The 24,993-nt window shown below is 39.0% G+C and overlaps 1 protein-coding gene across 1 annotated transcript in view; it reads left to right on the top strand.

Moving 5' to 3' along the window:
* The window catches only part of LOC119777118 (eukaryotic translation initiation factor 3 subunit H), an 85,556-nt gene that overhangs the window by 60,162 nt on the left and 401 nt on the right, over window positions 1-24,993 (top strand). The window contains exons 5-7 of the mRNA XM_038275915.1: window positions 1,477-1,626; window positions 18,104-18,224; window positions 24,557-24,689. Coding sequence (XP_038131843.1) covers window positions 1,477-1,626; window positions 18,104-18,224; window positions 24,557-24,689 — 404 coding nt within the window. The remainder of the gene's footprint in view (window positions 1-1,476; window positions 1,627-18,103; window positions 18,225-24,556; window positions 24,690-24,993) is intronic.

Below are 24,993 nucleotides of genomic sequence, written 5' to 3'. Positions count from 1 at the left end.
TATCCAGCGGGGCCCAAACTTTCAGAGAGCTTGACATTAAGTGTACCAGTGTCCAGTATGGTTGAGTAATTTGTCCTGCCTTTGGTACAGCACACCGTCCTTCTATTTCCTGGTGGGCAGCATTTTATGTCACGCGGCAGACATTTGGAAAGGTCACACAGTATGCAGCAAATACTTTAAAGTACTCTGGATTGATAATTGTGTCAAATCTCTAAAAAGTATTTATATAACTATGGATTTTTCCTACAGACTCTTATAATTTATTCGGAGACGAGTTGTCCTCTGTTATACGCTCGAGGCAGAAACTCACTTTGTGAGTCAGCGTCTCATCTTATGTTCGCCTGAGGTGAAGCTCTACTTGGAATAAAAAAGGTTTTATATCAATATATTCAAAAAGAATCTAGTTAATCTCTTCTTCCTCATTAACGACACAGACAAAGTGGTCTGGTCTATGAAATCCCCAAGGTGTAACCCTACGGTTATGTGTACTGATGCTAGAGCTAGTATTCATCAGACCGATCATATGATTGTTTTAGCCTGTGCAAGAGTACCATGGCTGTATGGTGGTCATTTCTTCTGTTCAATTAGTTTGAAAGATTATGCAACATTTCTAGGTTGGGATAAATATGGGACAAAAATCCAAATAGTTTCCTACTTTAGAGGCGTTCCCTGTCCTTATATTATCTGATGAATCATCCATTTGGTCACCGTCTGTCTGTGTCCATCCTTCCTGTTCATCAATCCATTTTATTGTCAAGCATCCAACCATCCGTCCATCTTCCAGTCATCTATTCATTTGCCCAATATCTCTTATGCATCAATCCACTCCGCGATCTGTTTATTTCTGTCCACTGTCAACCAACTCCTCCCTTCTGGAACCCTCCATCCTGTCTGGAAAAGGTTTTGTTGTTCTGAGAGACAATGAGGCAACCAGGTTTTTAGATTGATGTGAGACATTACCCAAAGTTTAACCAAAGATTCAGAGCTAACGGGCTCCTGTCAGCAGGAGAGGGAGGCTTTTTGGAGGCGTGTAGGAGAGAGAGCATATGCTTTATCAAAATGCAATCAGTACAAGATATTTTTTTTTAACTTTTTCTTTTTGTAATAGGGTCAATTTCCCAAATGAATATTATCTGGTTTCTTTTTTCAATAGTAAAATGCAGATTTGAAACACTAAATGCGAATATGTTTTTGTAGAAAAACGGTTGTGGTTTGGCCTTTTCCATTGTCAAGATTTTCCTTTTGATTAATTGATGTTATGAAACCTGACTCATGTTCATCAATATATTCCAACACCCGATAATACACACAGTGCATGTTTATTTTTATCATAACTGTAGATATTTTAGATTACCCTAATGGTTAATCTCAGCTTTACTAATAAAGGACGCATTTTCTTCTCATTGATGTCAGATTAGCTGCTTCTGTGGTTGATAGAATATAATGCAACTTTAACATGTGGTTCTGTCCCCCCAGCTTGAAAAAGGCCAGCGTTGGGTTTGAAAACATGTTCGAGGAGGTGCCCATAGTCATCAAAAACTCCCACCTCATCAACGTGTTGCTGTGGGAGCTGGAGGACAAGTCCACGGTCTCCGACAAGCATGAACTGCTCAACCTCTCCAGCAGGTCAGACATAAGCTCATGCTAACATTTAACACAGGCACTCGGGGTCGACACCTTCACTGAAATGTCTTTTTGACACCTTTTGTTCTCCACAGACAAATGTTTGAACCATGTCCTTACATGTTTTTATCAGGTACAGTCAGCTGGTTTCTTTAAACCTGCTCGCTTACCAAATATTTCCATTTGGATAACATCATTTCTCATTTTAGACATTTCATAACAGGAATGTTCAAGACATGTAGCGTTAGCATTGCCTTGCACATCGTTTTATAACCAATTTTGAAGTTTTTTTTTATTTATGTCCTCTTAAGACACGGATGTCATAACTCTGTAGCAAATGAATTATTTTCTTCTGTTGCAGACTTTCAAAACAAAGCTTTCTACTTCTTTCAGGATTTTGTTACCCTTTTAGCATTTCATAACCCTCTCTAAATTCAACCAAAGTAATTGTGGTTGTTGAAAGCAAGCGTATAACCCTTAAATGGCCCAACATCGAGCACACTGTCACTTCCATTAGATCCGTTTGCACATAAATACCATCATGATGGGAATACTTTTGTTCCAAAGAAAGCAGGAATTTCTTAAAAGCATTGTTGAAGCATTAAAACTATATCCCCAAATCTCTTCAAGTCTGTAAACTGCTTTCACTGACATGGCCTGAAGCCACTTCCAAATTAAAATTGATTTGACATCAGGGAATTGTTGTCAGAACATAACGGTGTTCTTAAAGCCATTAGAATAGAATGCAGACCCCAGAGGACCACAGCTAGAGCTACTAAAGGCCTGTTTGGAGTCTTCAGAAAGCGTAAATTTTTCTTTTTTAATATCAGAAGTGGTGAGGAAACGATTCCATCTTCAGGCTCATGTAGAAGCATTTGTTACTTGAAGAAGCTTGGAGATCTAATGGCAGACATTGTATCCCCATAAATATATTAGCTCATTACCGTTGGCTGCACAGCAGCTTTATGTAGTGATAACGTTATAATTTAGGCTTATTAAAAAGCGAATGCACACAGAAACGTGTTTTTTTTTTTGCTTGCTTGTTATCAACTGAGGAACTGACCGTTGGTGAGCTACGGTGTCTGGGTCAAACTCCGATCATTTTACATGGATTAATATGCAGGTGACGGTATCCATGAGGACAAGGTCACACTGGGTGCATCCCCTCCGCCATATAAACACCACCAGGCTGGATAACAAACTTTATTCGCAGAGCTAATGAAGGAGTGTGACACCTTCTGCACCGCAGTGGCTGTTTTCATGTGGTTTTAATAGTTTTAGAAAATAATGAATTTCTGCAGTGTACGACCAGAAAATGTAAATGAGGTAAATAATTTCTTCCTTTCAGTTTTATGATGGTATTTGTTGACAATAATAAAAAAAAAGATGAAAATAAAAGATCTGCCCAGACATTAAAAGCCCTACTTAAAACGATTATACAGCTTGGAGTATTTTCTTGTGACGGTTGGGTTTTCTTCTGCTTATATCTCCTCCATAGATATTGGCTCCTCTGGTGAAACCCAACAGAATTATTCTGTAGTGTTTTTTTTATTGCATTACTTTAATCACGTAAAAATAAGAATAAATAAATCCATTCTACATTTAGTTGTTTTCATCAGAATCAACAGCCTCATTGTTATTGAAAGCCTTCACTGGTATTATTCTAAGCTTACCAGAGGTTTGAGCTCCTTAAAGGGATATTGTGTCAGAATTACTGCCATCTAGTGGTAAGATGGGAGTATTTCAGTCAAATAAACACTTTGCCGTAGCACTTCAATGTCTCAAACATATATTGCAGCAACAGTAGCCACTATGTGTCAAAAGGACTCAACAATACAGATGTAACCGCAGCTTTGAAAGCTACTAAACCAACGTAAACCTATTCTGTTCCAACAGGATTGGTATGTTTGCAGGATCTGCTGCTGTGTATTCTGAGCAACACTGTCGAATTAAAGCAAAAGGTTAGCTTTATGCTAATTTAGCCAGTAAAGTTCATGTACTTATCAAGGAGAAATATGCCAACTTCAGCGTCCCTTTAAAATCTTTCTCCTTCATTACCTCCTTCCGTCTGGAGAAGGCTTGCCTGATGTTACCTCTTTTTTTTCCTTTTTTTTTTAAATGTCTTTGTTGTCTTTAAAGTTCTCTTTTTTTATTTTCTTGGGGATGGTAAAACTGTTTCTTATGCTGCTGCTGCATATGCATGGTCCTGCATTGTGCTGCAGTAGTGCACTCTCAGTTGTTTGGTTAGCATCTCCAAATGATCTTCACTGTTGCCTCTCAATCACACTGAACTCAAAGTAACAGAAAACGCGTTGTTATTCCACACGTTAGTACTTTTTAATCCCTTGCCGACGTCTTTACTATCAAGATGGCAGACTGACATGGTGCTTCGCAAATGGGTGACCAACCGTATGTTTAAACAATCTAAAATTTGTTGTTTATGAAAAAATGTATCTGATTATTAGTGGAGGTAAAAATGCATCTTTAATAACACCTATATAAATGCATTCGTCTATATCAGGCAGTAAAAAAAGACAAATTGTTACACAATGTCCCTTTAAGTTTGATGCCCTCACAGTTTGAGGCTATTTTGCAGCCTGACTGGAAGTAGTCGGTTAATAAAGATGCTGAGTCAAACTGGCAGAGAGCATCAGGACAAGCAGTCACCTCTTTTATTTTGTATTTGCATGAGAATACACAAACTTAGATATCCTGTTAGTCTAGCTGTGCTGACCTTGATATTCGGTTGATATTTGGGTACAGAAAGTCTAAATGTCCCTGCTAATTTATTCAAATATGTGTTTAGACACAAAAAGAAGCCTTGAGAATTTCTCCTATCAGTAATGAGCGCCATAGGAACAAAGATCCACCCCTCATATCTGCTCACAGCCTCGCTCTTAAAGTCTCACATTTACATCTCAGAGGGGCTCTGCATCAGTCTCTGGAGAATTTATCAGCAATCACTTATGGAGATAAACTGCTGCAAGTGGAGCAACAGCTGTGAAGCTGCTAATCAAAAAGCTTCCCAGGGGCAGGTGTGAGAAATTAGCACAATAACGACTCGAAGTGCTGATTTATACACTGTTTGCTCCCATAGCGCTCTGCACTTCCTCATACGTTCCTGGAATCAACGCAGGAATCACTGTTCTTCTCTTCTGAGTCCTTTTAAACAACCAAGAGTCGCGTGTGAACACAGCCTTTTCCGATGCACGGCCAGCCACGCCTACTCGCAGATAGGATCATTTGTTAAAAGTTGTCAGGTCGACTCACTTATCTTCCATGTTATTTACTTTCCAAGATGACTGCACTGAAGTTGAAGCACAGCTTTTTGATATCACCCCCCAAACGGGGGGAGGCAGGGGGGAGCAGCAGAGAAGGCCTCCCCATAGGGCTTCCTGACATGATTGCCGATGGGATGCCTTTCAAGATGAAATTGTTTCCTGAAGCTGTCAGATTGCTGCGCAGCTCTGTTCTGGTTTGGGATTGTAATGTCCATCTCTCTACATCTTCAGCTGACAGCCCCACCCTTTTCCATTCATTCCCACTGCAAAAACAAAAATGGAAGTGATAATGGGTTTTATTTAATGTTTTTCCTTTTGTCTCATTTTCCAATCTGCTGGCCCATTCATCAATGTCATCTCTGTATAAGGCTGACTGAGTGCAGTTTCACTTCAGCAAGCAGGGTTGTTCCTACCACAGATGATGATGTTGATCGTGGTGATTGATTGCATGAATGTAAATTCATCTACGTAGCTGTTTCCACCCTAAACATCTTGGAAACGACTCTATATTTGCCATGTCACAGACTGGAGTGCGTTTGTTCGGCTTCTACAGTAAGCACTGCTCAACCATCAGACAGTTGAGAGATACTTTATTATAGAAATGCTTTTACCGCATTTACTTTTTCTGTCTGTTTAAGCCGCTGGTTCGGTCCATTACCACTTGTCTGTGTGATTGACCTGAATTGCATCATATGTAAATAGAAATGCATTAGACAGAATGTGCACCACAGGGCAAATTTTCCAATCATGCAAGCAGCTAAGCAAATAGAATACAAAGTGTTCTCAAAAAAGACATTCAATATTAAATTTTTTACTCTGCGTTACTTTTTATTTACATCTTTTATGGTCTCCACAAGCCTTAATGTAAAAGTGCTTGCAGGCAACAACTTGGCTCCCTTCAGGTTGGCAGCTCATGGTGGCTTAGAAGTGCTTTGTTCCCAACTGAGAGTATTTTTCAGTTCATGTTCTGTGGATTTTTTTTCATAAGTTTTATAAAAGGCATCCCGCCCTTGGTAGTTTTAACTTTTCTTTGGAATCCTTGTTCCTTCCTGCTCCTTTTATTGTCAGCATTTTTTATTATAGATGGAGTGATATGTTCTTTTACTGGCTTTATTCTACCCTTCTATCAGTAAAATGTGCCCCAGGCTGCAGCACAAGCCCGGAGCATGATCGATCCACCCCCCCGGCTTTGGAACCCGAGAGTCCATTTCTTTTAATCAAATTTGGCACTTCTTGTTGTAGCTTTACATTTATTGTGATAAATGTATCTAAAAGATGTTGTCATTAGATTAAATTTAAGGTTTTTTGATTTTCCAGTTTATGGCAATATGATGCCATTTTTCTGTGTGTAAATCATTTATAGGCTATAAAAACCTTTAATCCACTTTGAATGATTAGGTTTTCTCTGTCAGCTGCTAAATAGCTATTATTAAAATTAAAATACAGCAAAGTAGTAGTGCCTGTATTTGTAATTGAAAGGATTAGATGTCTGTCTAATCTGTCTGTGTGGGAGAGATCTACAAAGAGGTCAACAAAAGATAAACCCATGCAGATCCTTTTTCATTGCAAAGCGTTGTTCGTTCATCCTAAACTGCTTGATTAGCAGACTGATGTTTGACGATCATTAGTTTGAGTCAGAGGATTTAGTGAATAGTTTCACTTAAAGCTATGAGGACTTTTTCTATTTCAGGATAGGTTCTCCTGTTTAACTGAAAGTAGTTCATCCTTTTTTGAAAACTTTCAATACAGACACGGCCAGTTGGATTCAAGTAGCCCTATCTGCACTTCTCTGTCAAAGAGAGTCCATTAAAGCTTTATGAAGTGTGGCCTGACCTTTTTGCTGTTTGAAATTTAGGAAACACTCCTCCCAGAGTGGCTGACTGTCTGAGTCCCACATGGAGGGTTGTCATCCTGCAACGGCTCACCTCCCACTGGATTTCAGTACAGGATGTTTCCTGTAGGGACGTCTCAGCAGAGCTTTTCACATTTTGCTTTCAAATAGGTTAAGGTTTTATTTGTGTCAATGTCAAAAGTCTACACTGGTATTTTTAGGTGGTTCTGTCGAACGTCAAAGGACTCATATTTAAAAAGTTTGGCTGTCCGGAAGAACATTTTAGTTAACTTAACTAAAACTCCCTGTAAGTTTTCTTGCTGTTTAACAGGTTATCTGATGCTTGCCTTAACTGTCCCATGAGAACTGTTAAAAGAAAGTTTTTTGCTTCTGCAATCCCTCATTTTGACCCTAACGGCACCTATTAGCTTTAATTTCATGTTGCTGGGGGTTAGGAATTAGTGAAAACATGCTCTGCTATGAGATTTTTACATTTGTAACACAATGCTTTTTGTTGTATTTAGGGTCTTTCCAGTAAGTAATAAAATTTGTTTCAAAAAGAAAAGAAACAGATATTCTTACTGCTGCAAAAACACTTCAGCAGAGAGGAGAAATGACAGCCGGCTATCTTACTGGCTGACTTTATCAACCTCCCCAGCTTCCTCCTTTCAGCCTCAGTGCAGCCAGGATACCATGCACCAGCACACTTTGAATGGTGGAGCGATTGAAGGTCACCGATCCTCTCCCCACTCTATTCCCTCTGAAGTCTCAAGAAGTGTAAACGCTGCTGGGTCTTCTTCATCAATGACTTCATGTGTGCTGACCAGAAAAGATTGTCAGAGATGGGAGTCCCCAGGAAGAAATATTGGGAGGCTCCACACACCCACCCACAGGCTAGATGAAGAGGGTTGCAATCCAGGTCCATGATTATCGATCATATTATTTCCTGGTAATTTCTCAGTATACATCCCTGCCTAACAGACAAACTGATATTGGCTCATTTAGTTAGGCTATCTGCTCAACTAGCCTGCAGGCAGCTGCTTCACAACATAGTTCCCCAATATAAATGTGGGATTTCTTTATTTTTATATTGTAGGTAGTTGTTTCATGTATTCAGACATTGTCACGGTCATCCGCAGGGCCTAAACAATCGGATTAATCATGATTAATCGATTATTGAAATAATTATCAACTAATTTAGTAATAGATTAATCGTTAACTGGAAAATATGCCTTTAGCGAAACAGTGGCCCACTTAGAGCAGTAATTATACCAAAATTGTAAAAGAAAACATAGAAACACTTTTGCATTTAAGATAGAAATCGTTTCCTCTGTTAATATGCTCTATCCAGAACTCTTCAAGTGGAAAAGTTTTAGTTTAACCTGGTTAATTTTGCAAAAATTCTGCTTTAAGGAACATTTGGCTACCTGATTATTAATCGATTCATTGAAAAAATAATCGACAAATTAATTCATTAAAAAAATAATCTTTAGTTGCAGCCCTAGCAATCTCATTTAAGGGAAATTGGCTTGATCCAAATACGTTAAGTAGATAAGGCCAATTTAGCCTAGGCTAAACGGCGTTAGCCTTAGCTATGATCAGGGCTGTTTGAATAGGAACCTGTATGCTTCCTCTCACAGTTCTTGTAGCATAGGAAGCTCACAAGCTTTCTAAGAAGCTAAAAGGAGTTCCAAAATCCTTTGCATGAAATAAGGAAAAGACAGTTACCAGTTTTAACCATACATAATTTCTTCATGTGTGGCACATGCTAATATCAAATCAATGGACTTGGGGTTTCATAAAGGAAAGATAAAAACATTTGCTACATTTGTGAACCTTAATTATGCAATGGAAACCCATTACGCAATGAGTTTCCATTGCATAATGACATTTGTAAGGCTAAAGGCTGGCTGGATTTGGCACAGCAGTCTGAGAATCTTTTCTTGGCCACAATAGTTTGCTTACTGCTGACCTCAATAACAGTGAAGAAGAAAGGATTTATTGCTTATAGCAGAGCATGTTCATCAAACATGACGGAGAATTTAATCCTTTTTGGAACCGATAACCATAACTTGGCTACCAGCAATGATCCAAAATAAAAGAATGATATGACGCATAATGCTGGGTGCACAAGAGAGAGATTAGATTTCATTAGTATTTGAAAAAGAAGACATGAAATCCAGCTTTTTGTTTTACACTTTTAATAATCAAAATCTGTTTTAAATAATCTTCTCATTGTCATGTTTTTTTTTTTTTTTTTGCTTAAAATTTCTATAATCGTTGTTAACTTCCACCAGCAGTAACAACAAATTCTCTGCACCAAAAAAAAAACAATCCTATATAAACCATTACATTTTGTAGAGGTTTCTTTGACATGTTTTTTCCTGGGTGGTGACAGCCATGCTGGTCGATGTGTTGACACCAAAGGGCAACTCAAAAATGACTTCCTTTCTTATTTCTCCAATAAAATAACATTGTACCTCTTAAGGAAAAAAAGAAGTCATATGGTGACATCACCAGAACAGACTTTACGTTGACTAGAGATAGGATAATTTTCTATTATCATAAACTGTTGTAGCATAATGTTTTGATGCATTTATAATAATATAGAAAGTAAGTTGGATAATATTTGATGTTATTCTGTAGCATTTTTCAGTTTGTTGGGATTATTTTTTTTTTGGCTGCTGCTTTAAGGAGGCAAAGGCTTCAAACTTTGCCACTGATGGCTGCAGACATGCCACAGGCCAAAAGAATTTGGATCCCAGACCTTTACTAAACGCACAAAGGTCAAAACACTTTCTCTATTGTTCCCGCCCTCTCGAAAGTCACCCGAAATATTACGTTCCATCCCATTTCATCTCTGAATACGTCCAAACTCTTGCATGGCACAGTGACTCTCTCTGCTATCAGATAACCCTGAGGATGTGTATCCAGTAAAAGTAAGCAGCTGAGGACTGGGGAAAGGCAGAGAAATGGGGTCACAGAGGAGGTGGTGATAGAGATGTTGCTGTGAATTGAATGCGATGTGGAAAAAATGACCCTTGACAGACAAACTTGATCCATTATGATGTTCTTTCACAGGAGCAGTTTAAAAAAAAAAAATTCCCTCCTTCTTAAACTTCTTTCACCATTTTGCAATAACATAGAAAAGCTTGTATTTAAACGTAACTTGAATGGACTAAAGGGTTCGCAGGAGGTTTCGAAATATGTGCCAAGTTCAATATCAGTCCCTTTGATAACAGAACTTTACATGCTTTTTTTATTTCAGCTGTATTTTAACCAAGATAGTTCTACACTCCACCGTTGGATAGAGAAGATATCATGTCTTCTTTGAAACAAATAATTCGGCTTTAGAAGCAGGCAGCTCCAATACCCGTCGTGCGCCCCAGTCCATCAGTTAAAAAGACTCCATCAGAATAAAATGCTTATTCAGACAATGGAAGTCATTTTCACTGCAGCTTTGTTTAACAACTCCCCTCTGAATCTTCAATTTACTGAATGTCAACCAATTTCTGCTATTCACACATCAGTATAATTTTAGAGTTTGTCCTTTATTGTCCCTTTGGAGTTTGAGTGTGTAAGAGCAGACATGCAGTGCTCCGAATGTGAAGCCGGCCTTTAAATAGAACTTGTAATGACTGGGAATACCTCGCCAGTTTTCGATTGCTAATGCGCTATGGATCCATGTGCTCGTGAACCGGTCTGAATAATTTAACCTTTTAGAGGTGTCCGCAGAAGTTGGATGTTCTGGAGTGCATAATTTGGTTGTTAGTTATTAGGTAAAGCATCAGTTTGAAAGCTAGTTTCCAATCCTTTTATTATCTGTTTTTTTTTTTGTTGTTTGTGCCTTAAGGCATATATGAGCAATCTTTGTAACTTAGTCTTTGTGTCGTAGCTGTGACATGAACTGTGTCGTGTCCCCTTTCCTCTGGTTTGGGTTGTTCCTATAGCCTGAAATTCGCGACTCGGATCGTTTCATAATCCCAGGGACATAGACGATTGTTTTGGTGGTTGAACAGAAATCCGACCTTGTCACCTGCTGACTTCCACTGAGCTTGCCTACGTGTCCATCATAAATGATATTTGCAGCAAAGATGCTCACTTGATCCTTTCTCTGTGTGCCAAATAAGCAGCCACAGATGTGTTCCTGGCATTCCCCTTAAAAAGTTTTATTTATATTCTGTTAAAGAAGGCTCTTTATAAATGAAAGTGCTCTTATGGTTTTTGAAGGCACGATTCAAAAGAATCTTTCTATATCTGCAAAATGCATATTAAGTTATTTGCTTTCAAAAACAAAAAGAGTCCATCTTTTATTCATATTTTATATTTTCCAGATTCGTAGGCTTTTCTTGCTTTTAAATACATTTCCCCAGTAAGAAGAGCACATGCTTAAAAGCTATAAACATAGCAGCAGTTTTCACTTTGATTTGGTTCAGGAATGCTTAAAATTTGTTTGTTGTTTTCACAATATGGGAATTCTAGGATTGGTGCTGAATAAAAGATTTCCTAATCTAAATCCTCAGCTACCTAATAAAGCAACCTCTAAGAAACTTCACCTCCTTTTAGAAAATTGCTGCAAATTAGCCTCAAAAGACTTCTGGTCTTAAGGCAGCTGAGATGTCTCTTAGTAATTCCAGTGTTTTCCTGTTGCACTCACAGTTTTAATTAACTGTATAAGAGCTGCAAAATATGTAGCAAATGCATCCTTATTCCATCACTGCACCAATATGCATGCCACAAACTGCCTGAACCGCACGCCTGAAGTGTGCTAATTATTTAACTACCATACCTTCAGACTCTTCATAACTCCAGTATATCTGTTGACTCTTGCCGTTTAATGCAGCGTAAAACGCTTTAGTAGATCAAGAAGTGGTCAAATTAGATGGCAGAGGCCGACCAGAAGGAGCTTCTCCAATAAAACCTCATGATACATTGATTATATTTCTTTCAATGAATAACATATTGGTGTCAAGCCCTGTGGTTAAGTCAGAATTCACTAATATTATCAAATGTTTTCCCATACATCATGCAGGTCTAATTTGTAGTTTAAACAGTGTGACAGCAAAAACTAAAAATCATCTATTTCTGCATAAATTGTATCAGTTAATTTCAGGCAGCAGTGGGTTAAAGTGGACGAGAGGGTTCTGCATGCACCCTATCTGAGCAGATATTGACCAAATTTCTGAGTAACAGAAAAATATTTTAATTAAAATTCATTAAATAGTTGATCCGATTAAACATGTTACCGCCCTGCACAAATTAGTTGGACTATAGTTGAATTATAGAATTTATAATTTAATTGAATGGAAGTAAGAAACATCAGCAATAGTTTAACTCGATGAACAGGATATTATACATTAACGCCCAGATACAGATTCACCTGCCTTTATATGCATTTAAAACCTTTAAGCTCAGATCAGTCGATTCTGTTTACAAAGGGTTAATAAGGATGCATCTTCACGGCTGATGTCATTAATGCAATGAAGTGTTATGGAGGCAAATGATCCCCTCTATCACAATAGAGGCCGCTGATGCTGTGTTCCTAAGCAATAAAACTCCAGCCAACAAGGAGCGTACCGGTTTGTTTCATGAGAGAGAGCAGATTTATCCTCCATGTCAAAAAGAAAAAAAAAAAAGGATCAGTTTTTCATACGCTATCAAATATTACTGAAATAGAGATGACTTTTAAATGTGATCTAACAGGATGACATGAAACGGTTTCCTGGACAACCACAGCAAAGATGTGTTTGTTTTAAAAATAAGAGAAAAAACTATTCTTGCTAATGAGTTTGACTTAATTAGAGCTTTAGCTGAACAATTTGGAGACACTTAAGATTGAATTATTTCAGTCTGTGTTTTATATAACAAATATTCACTTTTATGAAATACACTAGTTCTTAATACAACCCACATAAACATATTGGCCCCTGTTTTATTCATAGTTAATACCATTCAAAATATGTCTCTGTAATGCAACATCTAAAGTTGCCCATCTCTTTTCATTTAACGGAATCACTGAACCCTTCTCGTAATCTATTTGTCAGATATTAGTGACACAAGCAAGCATCAGCACAGCTAAGATTTACACTCACACGTGTTGACGTCTCCGGTTTCAAACCTAAACGGACGGTGCGTTGAGGACTCCTGTTCTGACTGCGTGATTCCCCTACCATACATTATTTACAAATACCACATGCATTAGCCATCATACCGCTTTGATAAAACCGTTTTAAGCAGGCCGTCCTTTGAGGGAATCATTCCTTACGCAGTTGGAGGGCCACAGCAGGGAAGAGCTATCCTCTGATTTGGTCTCGAGCCATTGAGTTTCCATGTTTACAGCAGAGGAATGCCAAACTCATCACAGCCACCCTCACGGTCTAACACGACTAGACTGGCAGTAGTTCAGAACATAGAGATGACTGGCTTTACCAAACATTTTTTATTTTGAAATGATGCTTTCATTTTCTTTTTGGTTTGAGTTTTAAAAGTGATTATCCTACTTCAAGGTAGGCTAAAACTACTGCTCACTAATGAAGTGAATATGCAGTGTCCTTCTTTTGGCATCAGGCAGCTATCTGTTTAAGCCCATAATGTAATCACCCATATTAGCACACACCTCATGCAGGTGCAGGATTTTAATATGGGCAGTGTCACAGATAGTTGAGGCATATGAAAATAACATGCCATAAATCATCATCAGCTGTGTTCGTGTAATTATTCGCATGCCTGTGGTTACTAGCAGGGCATGTTTGCATTTTAATGTGATTAAGGTGTTAGCAGTAGAAGGAAGCTGACGTTAAGCTGAGATGATCCAGAGCAGTCTTAAAGATGTGCATATATTTCAAAGATGGATGGATGGCGGGGCTTAATTTTTATATGCAGCGGCGTGGTCGTTAAGTTTCTGTTCCTGTGTGGACTCTGGCCAAACAATTTATACGGCTGACATTTTGCTCATACTCTGAGTTGATATTAGAAGAGCAAGAGTCAGAACAATTGTGCAGCTTTCTTGCTCTGCAGTTTATTCTAATGCGTACAAAAAAGGAGCTTAGCAACATTTGCTGCTCATTAATCTTTCGCATCTTATTTAATCAAGTAAATGAAGGAGTATTAATCCCAGACAACCCTGGTAATAACTTTCCTGAATATTCTAGCAAACTAGCTAAAAAACACAATTTCAATGGTAGAATAAAAAGGTTGTTGGGTTCCTTTTATGTAATCATCGTAACTGATTCAATGGTGGGTAGTAGTACTAAAATGCTCCTGTCAGGACTCCTAGCTAACATCTGTTCTTTAAAAAAGAGAATCATATTCATTATTATTGGGGTGATTAATCCTATTAATACATCAGGAATACATTTAGAAAATAGCAGGCATATATTAAGCTTGTTCTGTCTACAGTATGGCCTCTAAATCCAAGTCTTAAGATCTACTGCCCTCCATCTTTTCGGTGTATCCCGCTCCAGCCAACCTTAATCAAATGAGGGACATGTTACAATGCCTTTACCAAACCTGATGGCATGCTGAGGAGATAATCAGTCCTCTGAATTGATGTTCCTAAAAGTTAAGGAGCAGTAGATATTGACGATTAGAGCTCAAGACTTCCAGTCTACAGACACAATATTTGGTCCAAAGTGTTTGAAGTGATGTTATGACCTGAGATAAAGTGGAGCGTAGACCTGTTTGATGTACAAGGAGGGACTTTACTGAATCAAGAAGAATGCCTCTAGGATTATATAAATATTTCCCTTGCTTTCCAAGTTTGTTGAGTGCTTTTGCCTTTGGGTTTCTTCTTTGATTTCTGACTTTGTTCCCACAAGAGTTGTGAAATCCTTTGTAGATCTTTATCAAATTAAAGGCAATTTTCTCAGATGGATAAAACCAACTTAAACCATCTTCCCTTAGTATATGTTGAGTAATTTTGTGCTTTGACAAATTATTTGAAAAATCTGAATGACACATACTGGTCAGCTCCGTGCAGTTCAAAAGCTCTTATTCTCATTTTCTTCAAACAAATGGATTTTGGTCATCCACTCTTTTTAACTTTGTTGGATTCCCTCCAGAAAAAGTTAAAGGAAAACAAAAGGCAGGCATGAAGCATCTATCCGTCAACAGGAAACCTATCAGCAAGGCACTGAACCAGTTACTAAATAAAAAAAAAACCTCCCCTCTGGCTGGCAGTACAGGAATCTTGTCAGCCTGAATTTTGATGTTTTGGCCACAAAACAAAAGAATAGCTTGGAACATGGCGGCAGGGATTTTTCTTCTGACTGTGCTTTTGCAAGAATCCATCTGTCATGCACCGTAAACTTGTGCTCTAGTTTGGAGGAAAAAAAACAAGCAAACTTTGTTGCCAAGAAGCGTAGCTGTGCTGCCCAATAAGTCTCTAAGAGATTAGATTTGGGCTTGCAACCCTGATGAGGGGAAAAGAAAAAGAGAAACTGAATACCTCTAAACCTTGACGCAGGCTAGCCATTCAGCTAGCACCTGTCAAAAAAAGGCAGGAATCATTTTTTTTCACAGTACATGCTGCATTGTGTTGCACCCAAAACCTTCATAAATGAAACAACATCATTTGACAGGTTAGAAGGGTTTTAAGTTAAAGTAAAGCTCTACTGGCTCGTCAAGGTGGAACTCAAGGTGAAAGGTAGAGACATACTGCTGTTAAAAATCAAGAAAGGCTGGTAGCATTCTGTTTTGATCTTGTTATTTTTTCCTCTGATATTTTTATGTGTGCAACAAAAGATGCAAGGTTTAAAAAAAAAACGTTTAAAACCTCATTTAAGTGAACAATAAAGCACTATTTGAGCTGTTACATTTACATTGTAGAGCCCCGTCTATGGAACTTAAAGAAGCCATTAATAGATCCAACAAATTCACAGGTGGTTGAGGCTCAGCAGGCAGCCGCTGTTATTCAAAGAAATGCATCCATCTGCCCTGACACATCGCCTGTTAAGTTCTGCTTAAGAACACTGACCTGAAATTTCCCTGTATTGTTATGAAAAATACTGTATGCAACTTTTCATTTTTCTTAGGAAAATCAAAGTTCATCAAAAAGCACTTTACAAACCCACAAGAAGTTTGACAGAACCAAAAAATAAGACACTTGCAAACAAAAACTAGAATAAAATGGAAAGGAAATGGTCTTTATTGTCCCTCTGTGGATACATTCATAGATCATAGCAGCAAAGTGAAACTTATGGGACGCATGCAAATACACACAATAGTAAAAAAAAGAATACAAATCTATAGGCAGCTATGCAGTGACAACAATAAAATATATGTTCTGAAAAAAATTAAAAGCATTAAAATCAGACCCAAGGCAAGTGAAACTCAAATCTAGTCGGTATGGCACATGAAGACTTAAGGGATAGCATGGCGGGATATAGGAGTAGGCTAGAGAGCAAGCTCAAGCCGAACAGTATCAGAAATGTGTGGCCATGGGTGAAGAAGATCCCAGGCTTGAAGCAGGGGGAGGATCACACTGATAGAAGTCTGGACAGAGCTAATGAACTGAACACATTGTTCAGAAGGTTTAGTTCAGGGACAAGCTCAGCATCTTTCTCTTCTACCCAGAGTCAAATGGACATCCTGCTCTCTTTTGAACAAAGGCTTCCCTTTCACACCTCCAATGTTTCATCTTTCACTTTTGCTAGGGAACCTCCTGCTTCCCCATCTGCCTCTTTACTTTTTTTGTCTGTAAAAGTCAAGTGAAGAGGCAATTTGACAAACTGAATCATAATAAGTCACCAGGTCTGGCTGTGACAATGTCAGTCCCAGAGTCCTGATGGCCTTTGCAAAACAGCTCTGTGGGATCACAGCATCTTTAGCTTTAGCCTGTCGCAGAAGACAGTTCTAGTGCTGTGGAAGACATCCTACCTTGTTCCAGTACCAAAGAAGACCTGGCCAACAGTCCTTAGTGACTATAGACCTGTTGCCCTTACAGCGCACATCATTAAGGTTCTAGAAAGACCTTGGTTCACCTCAGCAAACAAACATGCAGCTATCAGGAACCCCTGTTGTTTGCTAATCACCAGAGAGTTGGAGTGGAAAGTGCCATCATACACTCGTTTCAACTAACCCATTGTCAAAAAAATAAAATAGGGCTGGGATCTGTTCTACTTTGTGAGGACCCAACAAAATAAAACAAGCTTTTTTTCCAATTAAAAAAGTATGTTTTTCTTATATATTTGAGATCACTTTCAGCTTTGTAAAGCATCAAAACCAAGCCGAGGAACAGACTGGGTGTAGAGAACAGCCTAGTATCAGCCGTTTTCCTACACCTGATCAAAGCAAGCTCAGGTGTCATGAATGATGAAAACAAAGTAAAACAAATGGAGTCAGTCTGACTATAAGTTTTGTTCAGTATTTTGTTACTATTCAAGTTTGTATGTGATTACACAGGAGTTAACCAGATAAGCTAATTTTATAAAGGTAGATTTATAGTTTGATTTTATTTTGACTCCTTATTAGCTTCCGGGCAACACATTTATCTTGTTGATTTTTTATTAGCATGAAAATTTTAACTTTTATAAATAACTCTTTATAAAGCAGAAAAAAATTATTCTACATTCTACTTTTTGGCAGTCAGTGAGTTAGATTAGGCATGTTGCGCTTTGAGGATCATGTTCTCTGATTTCTGCTGCATTTAACACGATTCAGCCTGACTGTAAGAGGAATCTGAGCAGACTGAGGTGGAGGCCTCAATTTCAGTTTATTTATATAGCGCCAATTCTCAGCACGTCATCTCACTTTACAGAGACAATTCAACTAGATCATCCAGTCAGATTGATTCAAAGTTTTCTATTTAAGGAAAACCAGTTTATTGCATTGACTCAAAGGCAATCCCTCACACCAAGCATGCTTGTAGTGACAGTGGAGAGGAAAAACTCCCTTTTAAAAGGAAGAAACCTCCAGCAGAACCAGGCCCAATCTTAAAATCGATTGAGGGAAAATTTAACATTTTACAATTATTGAGCAGTCCATTTAAGTTTAGACTTTATTCTGTAGCAAAAAATGTGGAAGGAGATGGAAATTTGGTAAAAAGAATAAAAATGGTCAAATATTCTACATGTATTTATGATGTTTATTAGAAAGCTGCTTTCCCATGATCCCCACAGATCGACTTATGTGATGATAATGACACAGTAAGACGTGGAGAGGGATACATGTCAGCATGTTTTTTGTGATTCTATAACCTGAAAGATATTTATTATGACTATAAATATACATTCACTATATACTCAATTATTTGATGTATTAATGAGGTCTAACTGGCTGTAGCTAGTATTCTAATAACACTGCAGGGTTGTAAATAATTTATTTGACTAAGACACAAACCCTTTGACTGACAGAGTCTCTCTCATTCCAGCAACCACTTGGAGAAGAGTCTTCAGCTCCTGATGGACAGAGTGGACGACCTGAACCAAGATATTGTCAAATATAACACCTATAGCCGCAACCTGAGCAAGCAGCAGCAGCAGAAACACCAGGTAACTCCTGCAAGCAAACTCGCATATGGCCAGGCTTTCAGGAAGCAAAAGTGCCCACACCACCCACACAGTGAGCCAGCAGGAGCAGCAGGCACATCAGTGAACCAGCATCCATATAGAGACTCTTTCACTCCCCTATCTCACTTATTCAAACAGATGCACCCACAGTCCCATTCTTCGCAGGAAAACAGCAGGTTTATGTCTGTAGGATGTGGACACAACCAAATAGAAGCTGTAATCACAGCAGGAAAGAAAGAATTATGCAAATATCCAGAACATTTTATTATAAATGTTGCATAATTGTGCTCATTGACATCTGTGCCGAGTGAACATCAGCTTTTATTCCAGTAAACTTAGACAATAACACCTTCTTTTTTTAATTAAAGCACTTCAGTTTTTAAATATCGTCATCTGATTTGTAACCAGGAGCTCTTGTTGTTCTGTTTTATTTTTACTTTTAAACTTAGCCATTTAAAATGTGTTACTCCTCTCTTACAAGAAGAGCAGGATAAAAAAAAGAAAAAGGCGAGGCGTATAACTTTTTCCAGACAAATGAGCAACACTGTGGCAGCTTTTCAGAGCTGTGAACTCCTCTGCAATGTGGCACAGAAGGATATCACTGAAGGAGCTTATTAGTGTAATAAACCAAATGAGTGTGGACCAAGCAATGCAGCACAAGTGGTAAGTAAAGGCCAGGCGACAGTAACAGGCCATCACGAATCATTCTGTAGCCTTGAGTTTACACTGATAAGTTCGCATTGACTTGTTATAGCTGTCATAATGTAAACATCCCTCTTCCTGCTGTAATTACTCATGTTTGTCCACAGCAGAAGGTTAAATACTGCAGGTAGGGTTCAGGAATCATTGGCCGCAAGTAGACTTTATCAGCACAGAGCCCTGCAAAAATATACACACCTAGAGAGGCTTTTTATTTTTTTTAACTGCAAATTACAATATATTTTATGTGCATTGTGGTAAAATACTAGGACTGCCTCCATTTGTTTGTTTATATATATAAATAAAACTTAAGAATGTTGTTTGCACTTTTATTTAGTCCTCCAGGATCAATACTTTGTATAATCACCCTTTGCTGCAAATACAGCTGCAGGTCTTTTGGGGTTTTTCCCAACCTTGCACCAATGGTCTCATCTAAAGCATGTCAGTGTAGCTCTGGCTGTATGTTTAGGGCATTTTTTTTTTTCCTGGAACATAAACATCCACTGAAATCTCAAGTTCCTTTTTTTGCTTTACCCTTTATTTTCCTGCTGCCATTAACTTCCAACTCTGACCAGCTTCTCTGTATCTGCTAAAGATTAGCTTGTAATGAACACTTAACATAAGAATATAAGATCTCACCTTCAATATGACAACCACAATTCAGTCTATTATGCTTTTGTGAATAAACTGTTATGTCTGTTGGACATTGGGTAAAAAAACATTCTAATAGGATTTTTCATTATTTACACCAATGTGATTAAAAGCAGATGAAGGGAAAATCAGTTGGGTTTCTGCTTAAGTTTGCACATTAATAGATGGGGGCAGGTAATTAATCAAGAAGGAAAATCAGAAAAAATTACAGACAACCTGTATAACATCAGAAAGCATTCAGCAGTTAAAAAATAAAATCTCATTTTTGTATCCAGTTGATCCTCTGCTGTCAATCGATCCCTGCCCCTTCTCCTGCATTCTGCTACTGCAGTGCATAATAAAACTCATAAAATATCCAGATGTCTCCTTGAAGTCTTTTAACTCAATGTTCTTTCATGCTTTAGATGACTCTAACCTTTGAAGCATTGGCTCATTAGAGAGTAATCTCACACTGTAGCCTCTGATTGTTTTGAAATGGTAGCATAAAGAGGCAACCAATGGCTGCAGCCGAACACCTGACTGATTTAAAGGTACAGACACAGAAATTCTGCTGCAGACTGCAGGCAAAACCTACTGCACATGGCACTAAATAAAATAAAAAATATATATTAATGTTTTGGGGAATTAAGGCTAACAGTAGTGGACTCTATTTACTAATGAACTTATTTATTCAAACCACAGTTTCAGCTTTATTGGTAAAATATGCAAACTGTGTATTTATTTCCTTCCACCTTTTAATTATGCACTATTTGGCATTGCTTTATCTTCCACATGACAGACCAAGCAATATATTTAAGCTGTGGTCGCAACATAAAAAACCCCGGAAAAGTCTCAGGAGTGTAAATATTTTTTAAAAAGGCTCAGCGCAAAAGTTAAGTTTGCTCTGAGCAGAGGGTGAAGAAAGAGCACAGCTTTGACTTTAAAAGCAGCGTCTAACACATCTTCAGAAATAAGCGCACTGATGGAGTGAAAATATGTGCACACAAATCCCACCATCTGCAGCTATCGCCTCTGCCAGTTTCATCACAAACATCTGGCAGCAAACGGGAGCGTGAACGTCACACAGCAACGTGCACACATTGTTCAAGAAAACGGGAGCATAGCAGCTCAGTGTGACTCACTGATGTGCGCACAAACATACACCTACGTTGAAACGGCTCCATTATTCAGTCATTAGTCGGTGGCAGGGGAAGCGAGAAAATGTCTGCGGTATTAATGTTGATCTGGGCTGAGTCACCGTCATCATTCTATCATCCAGTCAGGGATAAAATTACAGCCAGCTTCTCGCACACCAGAGTCGGATGAAACGTGTCTCCATAACTATAGGTAGAACTTTATAAACCAGGAGAGGAAGTGCACACGTTTCATCGCCACACTTGTAGTGTTGGGATCTATCATCCTCCCTGTTCTCACCTTATCATCAGTCTCCAAGCTTCTCTCTTTCACTCATTCACCCAGACTCATGTGTAATATCACACAGACAACCCCTTCTTTTATAGTGTCAGCGTTTTCACATTTCACACACTACCCTATTATGAACCAATAAAGCACACAGGGAAAAGAAAAGCGAGCTTCTATTAAACCTCTCAGACATCTACGCTGCATGCCCCTTGTAATCTTGTGCTATTGACCCTGCTGCTTCCAGGACAAATGGAACCTTATTAATCATCATAGAAAGTTGCAAAAAGCCATTGTGCTGAGGGAGCTCCATTTTTCTTCCATAGCCTTCTGTATTTGGTAAATAACAGATTCCTTGGCACGATCCGCAGCCAAGTTGGTCTTTTGTTGCGGGGAACGTATGGCTCACTCCTTCCTGACTCATTTTCATCCAAAGGAGCTGGGAACATTTTGCTGATGATTAGGTATGCTGCAATGTTTTAATCCACTGAAATGAGGAGGCATAAATTCTGCCTAATAGAAGAATTCAGCTTCAATTAAAGTATTTAACTACCCAGTAATTTTCCTACATTTCAAGAAAAGCATTAAAGGCGAGCCAGAGCAGCTGACAAGAGCTTTGCCAAAACAGGGTCGTAAAAAGTCCATCATTTAAAGCTAACATGAAGTCTAGGATGTATTGCCAAAAGCAAAGTGAATAACAGACGGGAAGATCAGTCTGCAGACTAACAATGCCAACATGATTTTATTTTTATTTAAATGGCAGCGAGCTGGGCCAAAGGTGGGAGCTAATGCAGACTTAGCTTTTAAGATTACAACCAATAAAACAGACTTATTAGCCCTTTTATTCCCCAAGCCGCTTTTGGTTGAAAAGAACTTATACTATTCCTAGGAGAACTGAAAGTATATCTCTTTTAAGTAAACCTTGAATGTATTCATTTATTATGATTGAAAGGGTGAACTTGTACAAATAATTAAGTCACTTTTTCACTTCTTTCTGTTACCAACTCCTCTGTTTTAAGATTTTCTCCATGGTGTGGAATTCAGTCTGGATGGTGTTTGCCATTTAGAAGGTGACATTGGCCGCAGTCGGAATGGGATGACTAAAGGTCTTATGAATGAAAGCCCTACCTGATCAGACCAGGCCATGGGGAGAAACTGACATAAATGCCCTCAGATGGCTTTATTAGCACCAGGAGTTTAGGCCATTTCTGCAACAGATGGTTTGATGGTGAGCTTGATGGAGATCAGGATTTATATTTGTGATGAATAGATGGTGGAGGACAGGTTGTGAAGAAAGAACCTGAATGCAAGTTTCAGAGAAGAGAGCTCTATTGGTCCAGCTCACTTAGGACCCCCCCCCCCCCCCCCCCCCCCAAAAAAAAAAAAAAAAAAAAAAACAATCTCTGGTTTTGCCTGCTCCAGACATGGCAGGCCGTATGTAGGTCCACAAGTAAGAGCCTGCTTGGTTTAAGTTTCTGATATTTTCTTTTGTAATATATGTAAATCCAGCTGGATGTGCTAGCGGGGTGACAGCTAACACTGCTCCATGCAGATGAATAAACTGCTGCAAAATATCCATGCACTGCCTTAAATGTGTGACAAAAAGAAACCATTGCTGGCTTGGTTTTCTCCCTTTGTAATTGCCTGAGACCTAAACACGAGATATTATTGGGTGATTTTTCCAGAACGTGGCTGAGCTCCCTCTCCATCCTCTTACAGACGGTCCAAATGCATTCAGTACTTAAACTACAAGCAAAGTGGTTGTGTGTCTTCCTCAGCAGGTTCTTATCTGCATCAGCTTCTGCTGAACAACCTGTTTCTGGGATCAGTCAGACACTGAGGTACCAACCTGTATCTCTGCCCCCCATGGACCTACTGACTCCTGCTGTCTTTGCTCATTCTGCAATCCTGTGTAGTTTGCTGTGGTCATATGTTTGTGATTACCTGCTGAGGAAGATCATAGCCGTTATGCTGGTTGATCAAACTAGGTACTCTATGCAGAGTTAAGGCCTGACGTGTTGAACAATTAAATGATCCGATAGGGTCTGTTGAAACTATCAGCCAAGCTTCAAGTACTTGACCTCTTTACTATTTCCTATTGCCTTCATTGCCATTACAGCCATTCCTGCCGCTATATCACACCTGAAAACAACCCAGTTGAACTCATGGAATAATGTGGCTGGACTATTACTGATTGGAAGTACATCATTTCCTTAATTTATGTTAGTTGTAACCCTTTTTGGGCGAGTTATATTGATAGCTTATTTGAATAAATACAACATGGATAGTAAAAAAAGCTGAGGGGGTAAAATAGTCGCCATCCATCAACCAGAACAACACTTAGTTTCCATGGCGATATGAACTACTGCAGGCCAAAAGGTCAAAATCTGATTTTATTTTTATAGAGATCCTCCTGTTGCCTGGGCATCAGATGAGGCTGATGACTTTTGATCGCCTGGAAAATCTAATGGACGACTCGACTTTATTTATGTCCTCTGGACGAAAAAGAGAAAACAAACTCTTCACTTTGTGTTTTTTATATACAAGTATTGATGGTGAATTATTTGTAGTTATCTAGTTGACTCGGCTGGACAAACGTATTTGAATGTGACTCCAAAAAAATTGTTAGACTGGGAACACTTCATCCACAGCAGGTGCTCAAATGTTTCTAAAGTACGTAAATGCTAGGAAATGCAGAGAAAAACAACCTGCAGTGAGAGGAGCAGGGGGATGATTGGCTTTTATAAAATCATTAATTATCAAGCATGTAGTGAAAAGAGGCTGAATTTCAGTCTAACTCAGGGTTTCTGTCAGGACTTGAACTTCAAATGTGCTCTTTGTAGAGCAGAATGAATTGATTTGTTTTGCTAACGTGAAACTGTTTGTTCCGTATTAGCATCAGGCTTGTGTCACTCATCATTTGAATCGTTCATTTCCAGTAAGGTTTAGGTACTTCCAGGGAACTGTAAAGCAATTATATGCAGCATAAAGGAGAAAGACGTGCATTTCCTTTACACTGATGCAAAGTCATGCTGTGACATGTTGAGGGAGGGGGAAAAAGATCAAAAGGTTTCTCGTTTTTCTTGGTAAACCTATACAGGGGCATTGTAGGATGATTGTTTGAAAGCACTCCCCTTTGCTTGAACACCAGCAACTTCCTCTGTCTGCTCCAACCTTCCTCCTCTTCTCCTTCATCTTGCCAAATTAACAAGGCTTTTAGGATCTCCAGAGAGGTGGCACCTCGCTGATTTACCGTCTTGTCAGCCCACCACAAATCACTCCATTCCCGTTAGCACTTATAACTCTTCTGTCTCTGTCTCCCCATCTCCTCTTTCATCACCCAGGTTTTCTACATTTCTTACTTTGAGTTCTTAGAGTCTCTCTGACTCTGTGCTCCTGGTACTTTTTTCTACCGTTCTCCACTTCCTTACCGGCTGCAATTTTCTTTCAGCACTCCCACATCTTCTAAACATGCAGAGTTTTTCAACAGCATCACCAATTCAGTTTTTCCCTCTGCCCTACATCTGCCCCCACTAATGCCACCCTTTGTGGGCTCCTCTTTCTAGTACCTCCAGAGGCGGCAGCAGGAGAACGCCCAGCGACAGAGCAGAGGGGAGCCCCCGCTGCCAGAGGAGGACATCAGCAAGCTATTCAAACCCCCCCAGGCGCCACCACGCATGGATACTCTGCTCATCGCAGGTACGAACACACACTAACACTCCCAAGACTTTCAGTTTCTGTCATCAGTATCAGAGGACCGCCCCCGACTCTCCTCTCTACATTTCCACCCGCCGCCTCCGCTCCCCTCGCAGGAGCTCAGGTTCTGTTTTGCAATTATCTCTGCCATTATCTTAAAATTACATTAGTTTAAAGTTTATTGACTGAGTCTCCAGCTAAATCTCCCCTTTTCCCTGCTGTTTGACGCCTTTAAGCTTCTCCGCCTCCTTACAACATTCTGATCCGTCCGTTTATTCCGTTCACCACTAATTTGTTGTTGTGCTGC

This window comes from Cyprinodon tularosa, unplaced genomic scaffold, assembly GCF_016077235.1.
Source record: "Cyprinodon tularosa strain WSP-4 unplaced genomic scaffold, ASM1607723v1 ctg98, whole genome shotgun sequence".
NCBI classification, from domain to species: domain Eukaryota; kingdom Metazoa; phylum Chordata; class Actinopteri; order Cyprinodontiformes; family Cyprinodontidae; genus Cyprinodon; species Cyprinodon tularosa.
The sequence above is the reverse complement of the archived record's forward strand: the minus strand, read 5'-3'. Positions and strand labels throughout refer to the sequence as shown.